This window comes from Phascolarctos cinereus, unplaced genomic scaffold, assembly GCF_003287225.1.
Source record: "Phascolarctos cinereus isolate Bilbo 61053 unplaced genomic scaffold, phaCin_HiC Scaffold_4;HRSCAF=312, whole genome shotgun sequence".
Classification (NCBI taxonomy): Eukaryota; Metazoa; Chordata; class Mammalia; order Diprotodontia; family Phascolarctidae; genus Phascolarctos; species Phascolarctos cinereus.
In genome coordinates this window covers 239268785-239283662 of record NW_027555847.1, presented here as the reverse complement: position 1 = coordinate 239283662, position 14878 = coordinate 239268785, and the positions used below count along the sequence as shown (strand labels likewise).

The window sequence follows — 14878 nt, the reverse complement described above, 5'->3', positions numbered from 1 at the left end:
TGTGTTTGGATTAAAACCGATTTGGGTAAAGAGAAAGTTAACCCATTTTTCAAAAGAGGCTTTTCAAGGTACTCAAAAAACACATTCATTTTCTTCACAGAATGAGATGCTTGCTTCAGCCATGAGAGAAAAACTGTTGTGCTGAACCTTACCTCCTCATTGGAAACAAAGATATTAAGAGATCTAAAGCTTGTTGTGTTCACATGAACTATTAGATATGAATCATTTTTAAATGATCTGAAACCTTAATGAAGAGATATATGCTCTGAGACAGAAGCTTTGTATCATATATAATGTACATAAAATTCCACATTAAAAATTTATTTAAAAGTGGGCCATTTGCTTACAGTTCCAAGGTAGTCAGTCATATTGTATTTAAGCTCTTCTTTTTAAGGTCCTTTTGCTGACACGGAATCACATACTGTTTCTCTAAAATAAGCTATGTGTATTTTTTTATGTTGCACCAGTGAAGGTTATATGATCTAGGTACTATGTGTGGATGCACATTTAAGCAAATCTTCTATTTAGTAGCTTAACTGTTCTGCTTGGAATGCTGCCACATTACTTTCAAAGTAAAAGGAGCTAAGGTTTTAGGATGAAAACCAGCTTAAACTCACTCTTAGCTAGAAATGCTGGTTTCTTCAAAATGCTCTGAAGTAATATGACAGGGGAGTAATCTCAAGGGTATGCTCCTTTCCTTTGGTAAGCTCATAAGAATTTATTAAGTATCTCCTGAAAGCAGTACAAAAAGTAATATTTGCATGATGATCATGTTTTTTAAAAAAGAGATGTTAATAATTAAAACCAAGAATGCTTACCACAGGGTTTCCCCCTTTCTTTAAGGCAGCTAAGTAAGTGCCCTGGTCCATAGTTAGCTTTATTTAGCCTTTGGGACATTTTGTAAAAGCAATATGATTTGGTTAAAAAGGCTCAGTCAACAGGTATTTCCTGAAAATATTTTCCATAAAGAGTTGAATATGATTCTCCAGAATGAAAACTGATCCTGTTTTCTCCCCCTCCTCCCCTTTTTGACTTTTCAGCCAAAGGCTACTATGATCTAGATGCTATAAATGAAGCTGCCTGGACAAGTGCCCAGAACCAGTTGGTTCCATGTGATAACTGTGGGCGTACCTTCCTGCCAGACAGACTAGTCGTCCACCAGCGGTCCTGTAAACCTAAAACAGCCAAGTAAAGCCTTCTCTCACAACCAAAGTGCTACAGAATTTAATCCCATTTGAAGATGATGGTGGGAAGGGGAAGTAAATGAGAGATAAAGTGGGATAATAGTTTCAGAGGCTGATAAAATAAGAGGGAATTGGGAGTGGTACATACAGAAGCATGGCTGAAGCCCATCAAGGCATAGTCCCCATTCACTAATGTTTTTAACCAAGCTACCATGAATACTCTCTTTTTTGCTCTTCATTGATTGGGTAGACTTCAGTGATAATTCCTGGCACGGGCATGGTTGGGGATACATTTCCCCACTTTGTCATTTAACATTACAAAGGTGTTGTTATTCAGCATAATACTGGCCTTAGCTACCACTGGAAACATGGGAATCGATACGTGTCATTTCCTTCATTGACTTTTTCATGAACAAGACTTTACCTCATGAGTGAAAGTCATTATGCAGCTGAAAAGAACTATGTGGGCAATGGTGGGGTTCCAGTGCTCCTAGAGGCTATTTCTCAGTCCCAATGAAACTTGGATCCCCTTCCCTTCCTAACCTCTCTGTTCTCCTGAATTATTCTGCTACTTTCCCCTTTTGGGGTCCAAAAAACAAATGTTAATTGAACAGAAGAGGTATTCAGATGGGGTTGAAAATTTGAAATATTGTGTCCAATTTTCACTCAGCCCCTGTCCAATAGTCAGCTGGGGAGAACACTTATGGCCTCTTCCACCAAGGAAAGTCACAAAGAAATCATAGAATAAGTACCTCCCTCAAGGTTTAGGAGATTATCCAATACTCTTGTGGCAGAAAAGGGTGGAGATTACGCCCTTCATTCTAACAGAAATCAACCTGGTCAGAGCTCCCAACTCCCTCATTATGGTTCATAGGTATTTCATTATTGAGCTCCAATGGCCCTTCCAGGAAGCCATATGCCTCCCCTCCTGTGGTTCTTACACAGACTGCAAATTGTGAAACCATCATAACTCCTGGAGTCATGCATAGCACACTCACACACATATACATACACAGACACATAGAGGCAGAGTTAACTTGGGAAGGGTCCAGGTCCTGCCAGGAGCCTAGCACAGGAAACCCTGCTCCCCTAGGCAGCTCCACTTCCATCCAGCTTCAGGCTTTTTGCTCTGTGCCTTTGTTCATTGTATGTATCCCTTCCAGGGTCACACTAGATCAACTGACATCCAGCAGACCCTACATTTGCGATCTTCCATAGTATATACAATTCCAGAGTAGAGACAGCTTGAGCTGTCCTGTCAATTTCATCCACATTTCTTCCTTCTATGATGAAGCAAGCCAGGAGAATGAGGCCAAACATTCCAGCTAGATTCACTAACAAGAAGCAGGACAAAGTAACTATTTTTTATTTCTTACTATACCCTAGCAAGAGACATCCCTTTCAGAAAAAATGGTTAGAGATCTAGACAGAGAGACCTGGGGGTCAATACTTGCCTCTGACACCTAGGCAGAAGTATCTAACTCTGGACAAATCAATTCATCTCTCAGTATTCTAGGCAACTCTGTAAGTCTGTAAGTTGCAGAGACCCTACTAACCTGCACTGACAGAGGGAGTTCCTGAACCTCAGAGTTCCCTATAGTATGGAAATCACAGGTCCAGGCCATATTCCTGCTATACCTTACCTCTGGATTCTTACCTTTTTTTGGGGGGGAGGGGCATTATGGAACTCTACTGGCAGTCTGGGACCTAACAACATGATGTCTTTGTAAGGTCACAAAATTGGTTGTAAATAATGCCTTCATTTGTATTTTATGGGGAGAGGGAGGAGTAGTAAGTAGCTTTGATTTATGTTAATCACTTGTGTGCCTAAAGCACAGCATCAGTAGAATTTGACAAATGGAATAGTTAAAGCCTATGACAAATGTTAAAAGTCCATATATAATATTGAGTAATTATATCAAATAGGGATTCTAATCTTCAAATCCTGACTCTGCCATTTAATACTTGTGTGACCTTGAACATATCACTTAATTCTGGGCCTCAGTTTCCTCATCTGTAAAATGAAAATGTTAGCCTAGATAGCATGTAAGTTCTCTTCTAGCTCTGTGAGTGTGTGGTCCCTGAATCTGCCACTAATTAGTTGTGATCTTGGACAAGAGGTGAAGACCTCTCTAGATCTGATTCCTCACTTGTAAAATGAGAGGAAAGGATTAGATAATGTTGAAGATTGCTTATACCACTAATGAATTGACTGTATATGTGTTGCTGGTCATTTTCAAAGATCCACTTAGAATGAAGTGAATGTACATAGGACTAGAGTATTTGTTGGTATTTCAAAGGTTTATGCTGCTTCCTACTAGGGCAAAGAAGCCAAAAGCAGCAACAAAAAACATCTGCTCTGGCTCAGTCCTTTTATTGCACTTGGTATAATGGAAAGAATCTAAGACACTTTACTCCCAACAGCTATTCAAACACAATTCTCGATTCTAAAGTGTGAGAGTCCTTGAAATAGCTGAAAGGGTGAGTTTTATGTGAATCTTTACAGAAGGAGAACCTTCAGCCTGGCTGAATTAAATCCACAGCCCATCCTGAAATTTCTGCCTTTCCAGTGGTTTTAAGGAAGGGAGTCTCAAAATATATTATGTATTGAAATCTGGAACCAAGCAACCAATTGTAATGACATCAATGTACAATTGTTGGCAGGGTATAAAAACAATACAACACCATTTTACTAAGAGGAAACAGTTTGCCTGCACCTCCCCCAATTAATTGAGAAGGGGAAGGGAAAGGAGGTGAGAGAGGAAAAGAGAAAGAGGGAGAGAAAAAAGAAAAGGGAGAAGGAGGTAGAGAAAAGGGTGATGAAAGAGAGAGAGATGGAGACAAAGATGAGGGAGGAAGGGGGAGAGAGAGAGAGAGAGAGAGAGAGAGAGAGAGAGAGAGAGAGAGAGAGAGAGAAAGGAAGAGAGAGAAAAGAAAAGAGAGGAGTCTCATCTGAATAAAAGAACTTCTCACATAGTGGATGGTACCTGTAGGAGTTAGGAATTCAAATCAGATCTTCTGAGAGAAGCAAAGTAACAGTTTTGAAGATTACTTCCTATAGATGATACAAACCAGAGGTTAAAGTACTCGGGACTTTGGGAATGAGCTAAGCTGTTATTGGCACTGAGCATATTATCATTATTGTCCTTGCTAGTCCAGGCCTGTGATTTCATCTGCTTCAGGGGATTCCTGTTGTGGAAACAGCTGTAGAGTCACCTGGGGCACTGAGAGGTTAAAGGATTTGTCCATGATTTCATGGTTAACGTGTCAGAGGTGGCACTTGAACCCACCCCTCACTCTAGCCACTGTGCCCTGCCATGACCCTGTTTTCCTTATTAACTTGTGCTGAGCAAACTTTACTTTCCCTCCCTAGTGTGTGTAGTTGTTGAGTTGGGACATATGCCAGGATTTCTCTGATAATATTATCTTCAGTTGTCATTAACATCATTATCAACGCAGGACAGAGTGTGCACAGATAGGGAATAATGGGGATTGAACGTAGTCAGTACTGTATAAGGTTCTTAGTGCTAAGGGAGAGAAGATTTCTTTCTGCTTAGGAAGAGACAATTCACCCTCTGATTTTACATGCATTTCTGTTAGAAATAGGTCATGTGAGCTCATCTGGCAACTTAGTAGAAACCACAGGAACCTCAGACTTGCAAATGGATATAAGGTGGCTATGGGCTGGAGGGAGCTGAATGGGAACGAGTCAGTGCAAATACAAAGCCTCAGAGCTTTTAGAAGTGACAAGGTAGGGGTGGGAGATTGGAGGGTAGGAGGCTGTTCCTATCTCAGGAATATATTCTCAGGAATATCTCAGCCCTGAGACCCTCTCCTCTTGAGAGAAGGTGTTGATCTGGCTACTCCTAGCACACTCCTAGCTTTCTGGGACAGAAGAAGGAAGAAAGAGCCCTAGGGGTTCTGGGAATGAAATCAGACCTTGGGGTCTCTAAGCTTCACTCATTCTGGTGTGGAACCATTTCATGCCCTTTATTCACCGTGCTTTATTTTTCCCTGCTTTGGCCAGACAGGAGGCAAGGGAAAGGAGAGGATCTTAACTTTTTCTTTCACCTGTTCTTAAGGGTGTATTCTTTCCCTTGGCAACTATTTCCTTCCCCTTATCTCAAAGACTCATTGCCCAGACCACATAAATGGCTTTACCTGTTTCTGCTGGCACAGCACATTCCCTGTTACTACTGTGGAGAGAATTGAAAAATGTTTTCCTGCATTTGGAAAAAACAAAATCCACTGGTATGCTCATAGATTTGTAGCATTTTAGAGCTAAGAGAGAGAACCAATTCATTTTGCAGATGAGGATATTGAGGCCCAGAGAAGTGATAATACTTGCCCAATGTCAAATAGTAAGTAATACAGATACGGAACTAGAAACAGGTTGCTTTCCACCCAATTCAATTTTCATCCTACCACATGATGTTTTAATTGTTGACAATTACTTAAGGAAAGGAGCTATCTGGGGAGGTGGTGAGAGGGAAATGAAGCTATATCACCAAGGAAAACTTCAGACTAGTGTTAGGAGACCTGAGTTCTAGTCCTGACTCTACAACTAATTTTGTCAAGTCATTTAAGATCCCTTTCAATTCAAAATCCTCTGCTAGGATCTTGGGCAGGGCATTCTTTGGGCCTCAGGATCATCCATAAAATCGTCTCTGACCTTCCAGATTCTATTATTTTATGTACAAGAATGTGTACCCTAGAATGGACCCCATATTAAGCTCCCATTTTAAAATCCCACTGAAATTCAAGTTAACAAGTTTACAAACTTTTAAGCCCTTGTAGTTTGACAGGCACTATGCTAAGGAATGGGAAGACAAATACAAGCAGAAAGAAAGTTCTTGCCCTCAAGGATTTTACATTATAATGGGAGAAGAAAATGTATTTTTTTTCTAAAAGCAGGAGCTGAAAAGATGGTCATGGGGTAGAGAGAGAGAGAAGAAAGTACTCATGTTGGGGCATGGTAAAGAAAGTCTGGAGAATTGGAAGTGGAATCTGGAAAGGAATGAAGACTTTGCCAGGACATTTTCCTTAAAATGGAAGTTCTAGGAAGAAGCAGCACTGGAAGGAAAGAAGGAAAGAAGGAAGGAAGGAAGGAAGGAAGGAAGGAAGGAAGGAAGGAAGGAAGGAAGGAAGGAAGGAGGGAAGGAAGGATGGAAGGAAGGGCACTGAGGTACAGAGTAGTTCCAGGGTGAGAATTCCAGGGGTGAAGTGAACTTCAAAAGTGAGGAGTCTTTTGTGGCACAGTAGAGAAAGTGTAGAGAGTCAATAGGGGAACCCAGAAAGGAAAGATTAATTTGAATAACTCATAGGTGTCTGGGGTTTAAAGCCAGACAAGACCTTTAGAAATTGTCTTGCACAATCCCATCATTTTTTTTCTTTTTTACAGATGAGGAAACTGAAGGCCAGGGATTGAATTGCCCAGAGTCAGAGGCAGTAAGCAATAGAGTTGGGATCTGTTCCTAGGTCCTAACAAATGCCCATTTCATGTACACAAAGAAGGAAGAGAGACAGGGGGTCCTTGGACTTCCATCAGATTTTCTGATAGTATCATTCACAAAACAACAACAACAATGTTATTTATGGAATTATTAAATTCAAGTGAACATGAGCATGAGCAAACCGAAGACGTGCTAAAAGATGTGCGAACGAGCCACAACAGGCATATTTCCCCAGCAAAATGTGCTAGACGAGCCAGCTCACAGATATAGTTATTAAAAATAGTGTGTGGTTGAATAGAGTCTGTGTCAGTTAGAACCACTGACTGTATAAACCCTTTACCTTTTTATAAAAATGGTTTTCAAACGCATATAGCAGGTGAACCACATGAGGAAATCTCAGTCAGTATTAAGTTCTAGGGGAGGGGGTGGAATACAGCCACCACTTCAGGCAGATTGGGTTACAAAATCTCCAGGACTTTGGAGCAGGAAAGATACTTCAAGACCACCTGGCTGAACACCCTCATTTTTATAAATTAGATTCAGAGAACCAAAACAATTTCACTAAGGTCACAAAGCTGGTAAATATTATAACAGAACTGGGACTCAGACCCAGATGCTCTAACTCCATATCCAGGGCTTTATCTGCTATACTAGGATGTACCAAAGGGCACCAAGACACTAAATATTTCTTTAATTCAGTCAACCATAAAAGAACTGTGATCTTGAACATGTATACACTGTGCAGAACAGACAAGCTTTGGAGGTGGACTCTTAACTTTCTGCAGAAAAGCATTATTTAAAAATATTTTCAAACCATGCAATACTGAATCTGTCATATGCTTCTATTTTTTTTTTCAAAAATAAAATGGATAAATGCAATTAGACAACTCGGTGATTTTCTTTTGGCACAAATGATCCCCTCCTTCTTCCAAACCTTGTTCTGTTAAGACTGTGAGTCCTTGGTCACATTCCTTTTAGGGAGCTGCTGAAAGGATGTAATTGTTTAATCTGAAATGTTAGATGGCTTCATTGTTTAAATAATCTACAAATAAGTCATAGATTCCACTATTTTGAGACACTTTGCCCTTACACCCATAAAAATGTACTGTATAAAGCTCAAAACTCTTTTGTGAAGGTGATTTGAAAGTCAGATCCAGGTATATAAAAGAGATCAGAGGACAATGCACACAGTGATAAATACTCATTGGTTAAAACTAATGGTTGGGTAAAAATAATTCCCACTAAAATGACAAAATCTGAAGTTTCTTTAGCATCAGCCTATCTTTCTTTTTGGTATCCTCTTCCCTACTAAGGAGCTTGGTCCACAGGGTTTCAGCGTCATTATGCCCTCATCTGACTCTCCAAAGCCTTGCACTGCATCATCCTGCCCAGGACTGTTATGGCCAGACAGTGTACAGGCTCTAAATCTTACACTCTTTTTTCCCTGTTCTATGCCCAATTCTCACAGAGTTCTATAATTAGCTATTCCATTGAGAAATATATAAATTCATTATAAGGTCTTTATGATTTAATGTGTTATTTCTGAGGGTTATTTTAATTTTTAACAGAGGAATACTGAAAGCAAAATGTCTTAATCCAAAGAAATTTAAACTCTAATTTAGGATTTCAGGCCCTGTGACTGGCATATGTGGGAAGATATCTGTCCAGTGTGTTCTCAAATATATTAACTTCAGCCTACTTCACCTACATTTAATCTCAGGATATTAGCACCATTTCAACCTCTGACTTACCCATCTCAACTCTGAAAAATCGCTTAATCTATTTCACATCTTTACAATGGAGGAGTGGAACTAGGTCTCTAAGATTCCTTCCAGATCTTACATCCTGTGAATTTATGATGACTAATATGTAACATGGGTGAATTGGCTGATAGAGACCATTCCTTAGAGTGTGGTCAGATATTCCCGACTTAGTTCCAACAGCCATGTGGAAAATTAAAAGGAGATTGTTTCCAAGCATGTGAGGACCCATTGCTAAAAGTACTTGGCATTTCAATATGATGTAAGAGACCCTGAATGATTCCTAGCTCATCCTGTCCTCAAACTGTGACAACAGTAAGGGGGCATCTTAAAAAAAAAAAAGGAACAGTTTCTGGCTGGTGCCCTCTTGGCTACCATTCTCTATGGGGGAAGATGTGACTCCACTGAGGGGCTGGAAGATATAGTCATTCCCTATCATGTTTTCATGGAGAAGCCATTAATGTAGCAGCTAATGTGAAGGACTTACCCAGACATTAGGTGGCCTTTGCCTTTCTTTGTGATTGTTTTTTGCTTATTTTAGGTGAATGAATATTCCAAGATGGATGGACCCATGCTTGTAATTGACCTTATAAGCTCGTCTGAGGGTCTGTGAGTAGCATGGTGGTAGCAGTAGTGTCCACCAGAGTGGTTGATTACAAAGAAGAAGTTCCACCACTAGGAGAAGGTCCAAGTCTGGCTCTTTTTTGCCAGCTAGAATAAAATTTAAAATGGTCACTTAGTGCAAATTAAAATAACTCTGAGGTACCACCTCACACCTATCAGATTGGTTAACATGACAGAAAAGGAAAATGATAGATGTTGGAGAAGATGTAAGAAAATTGGAACACTAATGCATTGCTGGTGGAGTTGTGAACTGATCCAACCATTCTGGAAAGCAATTTGGAACTATTCCCAAAAGGCTATAAAACTGTGCATACCCTTTGATCCAGCAATACTACCACTAGGTTTATATCCCAATGACATCATAAAAAGTGAAAAGAATTTACATGTGCAAAAATATCTATAGCAGCTCTTTTGTGGTGGCAAAGAAATGGAAATTGAAGGAATGTCCATCTATTGGGGAATGACTGAACAAGTTGTGGAATATGAATGTAATGGAATACTATTGTGCTATAAGAAATGATGAACAGGTGTATTTCAGAAAAACCTGGAAAGACATAACATGAATTGATGCTAAGTGAAGTGAGCAGAACCAGGAGAACATTGTACACAGTGATAGTAACACTGTGTGATGATCAGCTATGATTGACTTAGCTCTTCTCAGCAATACAATGATCCATGATAATTCCAAAAGACTCATCTCAGAAAATGCTATCCTCACCCGGAAAAAGAACTATGAAGTCTGAATGCAGATCAAAGCATATTTTTTCACTTATTTTGGTTGGGTTTTTTGTGGCTTTTCCCTTTTGTTCTGTTTATTCTTTCACAAAATGATTGCACATGTATAACCTATATCAGAATGCTTGCTGTCTTGGGGAGTGGAGGCAGTAGGGAGAGAGAGAGGGAGAAAAATTTGGAGCTCAAAATCTTATAAAAATGAATGTCAAAAACTATCTTTACACATAGTTAGAAAAAATAAAATACTATTTGCAAAAAAGAATAAGAATTTGAAAAGAAAAAAAGAAAAAATGGCCATTTAGCAGCCTTTCAAACTATTTTATATTCCAAAGAGGTTTAGCAACCAGCCTCCCAGAAAATAAGTTATACTGGATTCTGTTTAAATCATTCTGTTAATGCACACTGTATATTACTCTTTTACAGAAATAAACTACATTTCCATACTGGATTAATGTCTATACATTAAGTACTTTTATTATTCCTCTTTGAGCCTTAACCTAAGCCATGAATAAAATTGTTTACTGTGTCCCTGAGATTGGGGTTTGTTATCAACCAATGAGTAAGAAGGAAGAGCCTAATCTTCCTAATTAGAGGCCACATTTCTTCATAACTGAACTTAGTCCCCATATCACAATGAGTGATTATGGTACAGAGAGTAAGTAGTCCAGGACTCTAGCCCTTCTGGGCCTAACTTCGGTGCTTCTGTGGTAGATAAAACTGTTGCTTAGTTCCACTACCATTGCTGGCTACTTTAAGAAAGCCAGCGAAGGACATATTGTTCCCCTTTACTCCTCATGGCCAGTCAAATTTCAAACATCTTTGATACTATTTGTACCACATGACGTTAAGCATTGTGAGGGGACAAGGAAGACTCTCCTTCCCTCAAGAAGCTTATGTTCTAGTTGGGAAGACAATACTAATATACATGAAACAAACAAAAAAATACAAAACTATAAGATTATTTTGATGAGGAAACACCTGAACCAAGGCCACCCTCCACTATCATAGGCTTTTGAGGGGTTGAGGCCCCAACAAACTGAAGATTGCCCTGTGTTATGACTAACAAATCTGCATCTCCTCTCAACTATTACATATGATTCAGAGTTGCGTACTCCTAACATACTCCATGTTCCCTACTACTATACCCACACCTTTTCTTTGCTATTACCACTCAGCAGTCTGTCTTGCTTTTAAAATTCACTCCATTTGAATATATCATCTGGTTCAGATCCTTCTTGATGTGACTCAATAGCCTCTTGGTCACTCTCCTTTCTTAAAGAATTCAGCACTTGGTTCACAATTTTTTCTTTGCTCCCCTCTACCCCCTATATAAGATTTCAATATGCATATTGATATCTTATCACACTTAAGGCTCCCTGTTATTTCCATGGTTTGTATTGTCACTCTACCTAAGACACTCATGGGGATAGTCATACATTAGATCTTATAACTCATAACTGTCTAACCTCCATGATTCTGAACTCTGAAATTCTCCTTTCTGATAAAAATCTCCTATACTAACTTCCATTTCTACCCCCTTTCATTCATTTTCTACTCCTATTGTAACAGGAATCTCATTCAACTCCAGGATCATGTTGTCATTTGTACTCAGTGTAATGTTCAAATTATGTCTTCATCTAGTATGTTCTCTACCCACAGAGAACCAAAAATTGAGTAACAAAGTATTTACTTAGAATGGAATACCAAGTAAATGACAGTCAAAAAGTAAGCAATGGAATCACTCTCAGCACCTCATCTCCAAACCCTCCTTCTTTCTCATTCCCCCCCCCAATTAGGGACACTCTTTCATAGTTTTATACACTACTAGGAAAGAAACTACCTGGAAACTCATACACCAAGGTAACAAAGGATTTGTGGAGGCCCTTTGTCTTGTGAGGTAATGTGGAGAAATAGCTGGCCTCAAAGCCAGACTGACCTGGATTCCAGTACTGCCTTTGGCATATACTGGTGTGTGACTCTGGGAAAGTCCTTTAAGCCCTCAGATGACTTTTTTTTTTTAGGCTGTTGGGGTTAAGTGACTCGCGCAGGGTCACACAGCTAGTATGTGTCAAGTGTTTGGTCTGAGCCAGATTTGAACTCAGGTCCTCCTGTGTTCAGGGCCAGTGCTCTATCCTCTGCGCCATCTACCTGCCCCCTTGGACAACTCTTTAAAAGTTGCAGAAAGGTGTCAACCTGCCTTGATAAGGCAGACTTCTTCTTCCTGCATTTCTCTATACTAATAAATCACAATCCCAGTCCCTATCTATCTTAGCTGCCTTAAATGACAGCTAGAATACTTCTCTTGCTTATGTACACTTCACATAGCTCAGTATGGGTGCCACTTTTTCAATGAATCCTTCTCTTATTCTCCCAGTTGTTAGTGTCACCTTGCCTCTCAATTTATCTTGTATTATGTCAATATGAATGTAACAACACCTGGAGAAGGAAATGGCAAACCACTCCAATATCTTTGCCAAGAAAACCTCAAATGGGGTCATGAAGAGTTGGACACAACTGAAATGATTGGACAACCACAATTATACTTGGGGTCAAATTATTCTCCACCCCTTCCACCTTCATCCCCTACACCCATTACGAACCAAAAAGTTGGAAGGAATATCTTCAGATTTGGGGACTGAACAGTTAAGAGATTATGAAATCCCATTGGGAGCTAAAATAAAGATGCTAAGCATCTTTTTCAGAGTTCAGGCATTTTTTTCTTTAATTTTCCTTATCCAGCAGGTGCAGGTGTCAATGAGAATAGAGTGTCAGAGACAGACATACTGTGGGAGAGGCAGCTTGAATGGGGGTGAAGGCTCCTAGGCTCCACAGAGTGGCTTATATCATCATTCACTGCAGACAGCCTGGATGGCAGCAACCATAGCAAAAGATATACTCAGTAGTGGATTTTCCCAACCTCACCATAAAATCAAACGGCTGAGGGAAGGTTGTCTTTCTCATTGCAGTTTCTCTAACTTTTGCCCCTCCCTCCTTTCAGACAGAGATTTAAACACAGATCATCCTGTACCTTTTTAAGCTATTTTTATGGTCAAAGTATTTTCAGTCTACTTTCTGTAGATAAATGATGGCTTTCTTCCAAATGTTTTCCATAGCTAGAACTCTCCTTTTGAATCTTGGTGGCCTAGATATCACCCGGGGGGGGGGGTTGAACAATCACTCACTTTATATGAATAATTCCATAACATTCCAAAGAGGTAGAACCTTGGGAACCTGGGACTTTCTTTTTTCTGCCTCCGGATTTAAGGTAGCCTATTGTGCTGGAAGGCATGTATGGCTCTGTAATAGAGGATAGTGTGCAGCCCCCTAAGATCAAGACTGAATTCCTCTCCAAACCCCCATGCAGAGAAGAGTCCCCCTAGAAAGGGGATGGGGAGAGGGGAGCTTGAAGAGATGAAAGGGCAATGACTAGAGATAAGGCCATATTTAAAAGAGGAAGGGAATAAGAATTTATTAAGGGTTTACTCTTTGTCAGGCACTGCGTTAAGTACTTTACAAATCTCTCTTGACATAACAACCTTGGAAGGTAGATGCTCTTGATCTGCTTTTCACAGTTGGGAACTGAGACTAACAAAAAGGGCTTGACCAGAGTCACACAGCTTGTAAGTGCCTGAGATCAGATGTGAATTCAAGTCCTCCTGACTCCACGTGCAACGCTCCACTCACTATGACGTTGAGCTGCTTCTAGGCAGAGATACACATTGCCTGGGAGGGTTCTGTTCCTTCCCCTTTCCAGACTGGGCAGAGGTCACCAACTAGTCCTATTTATTGTCCATTGCAACACTCTCCATGGTTATGTGTACATATTGTAACATGTTGTGATAGTTTAAATAGAATGTTTGACTATTTTTAACTCTTTGTCTTCGTATCTCCTATTATTTGGCGTGCTGCCTAGAACAAAGCTTGTGTTGTGCTTAATGATTATTGTTTGCTGAATTCAATTGAGTTTAGCCTATGCATTTTCTCATAATTCTCATATTTTATTTTTCCCTCCATTTGGACCACAGACAACTGTGGATTCTCTACCATTGCTGCTAGAAAACTCAGGGGACTACTTCTACCCTTGGAAGTACTCGTTGGAAGTAACTTATCCAATCGATTAACAAGTACTTACTGAGTGTCTACTCTTAAAATGTTCAGTGTCATGGGAGGTACAAAGCTTATGACCAGATTAGGGAGACTCATGCAAAGGTAGCAACATTACAGGACAAGCGTCAAAGGAATATGACAGAAAATAAATGTTATAGGATTTCATAGGTATGAGAGAACATTTCTACACAGGCTAATTATAGAGTCACAGGACTTTAGATGTGGAGAAGACTTTAAGATTAGAATCTGGAGCCATACTCCTCTCTATAAGATGGACCATGATCTCTCTTTTCTCAAGCTCTCAACAGCTTTTCCCTACTCGAAGTCTTAGAACATTGAGTAATCAATCTCCATCATTGAGGTAAGTTCCATACAAATAGCCTTTGAGACACCAGGAATTTCTGTGGCTACTAAAATTTATGAGTTGTTCCTAACCCTATTCTGTTGCCAAAATTTACAAAATAACATAAGGGAAAGAGAATAGCCTAAGACTGATTAAATAAAAATATGTATAAAATAGTGAAGTGGTTAGCAAGGTTTCAAAGGTTAGATGACAAAGTTTAAATTTATGGAGAATTGAGAAGGCATTCCAGGTAATGGGATTAGAATGAGAAAAGAAGCATGTTCTGAGCACAACGATTAGGTAGGCCTAGCTAATTGTGTTATTAAACTAAAGGAGGTCACGGAGCATTTGCTGATGTGAGCAATTAGGACAATTAGCCTAAATCTTAAGATTTTGACTTTATCTTAATAGAGAAGAAGAAGAGGAGATGGAAAAAGAAAGACTAGGGTGTAGTTAAAAGTGATGCTAGCAGCCAATTATGACTATGAAAGACTAGTGATGAAGTCAGCCCTTCACCTTGGAGTAGACTCCATGTAAAAAATAAATCATACATTCTCAGACATACATTTTAGTTTTGACTGACTATAGTAATTGTAATTAGATAAGGTCTTATGAGAGGAGAAGTAAAGGGAATTGTCAGTGGGAAGTGATAGATGGAGAGAGAGACAGAGA

General features: G+C 39.6%; 1 protein-coding gene across 4 annotated transcripts in view; it reads left to right on the top strand.

Moving 5' to 3' along the window:
• The window catches only part of LOC110223841 (zinc finger protein 474-like), an 82787-nt gene extending 72604 nt beyond the window's left edge, over window positions 1-10183 (top strand). For 3 of the 4 annotated variants that reach the window (XM_021009532.2, XM_078152969.1, XM_078152970.1), the window contains one exon: window positions 1041-8932. In XM_021009532.2, the coding sequence (XP_020865191.1) occupies window positions 1041-1192 (152 nt within the window). In that variant the 3' untranslated portion in view covers window positions 1193-8932. The other variant, XM_021009533.2, reaches the window with a different exon arrangement.
• Window positions 10184-14878: the final 4695 nt, after the last annotated feature.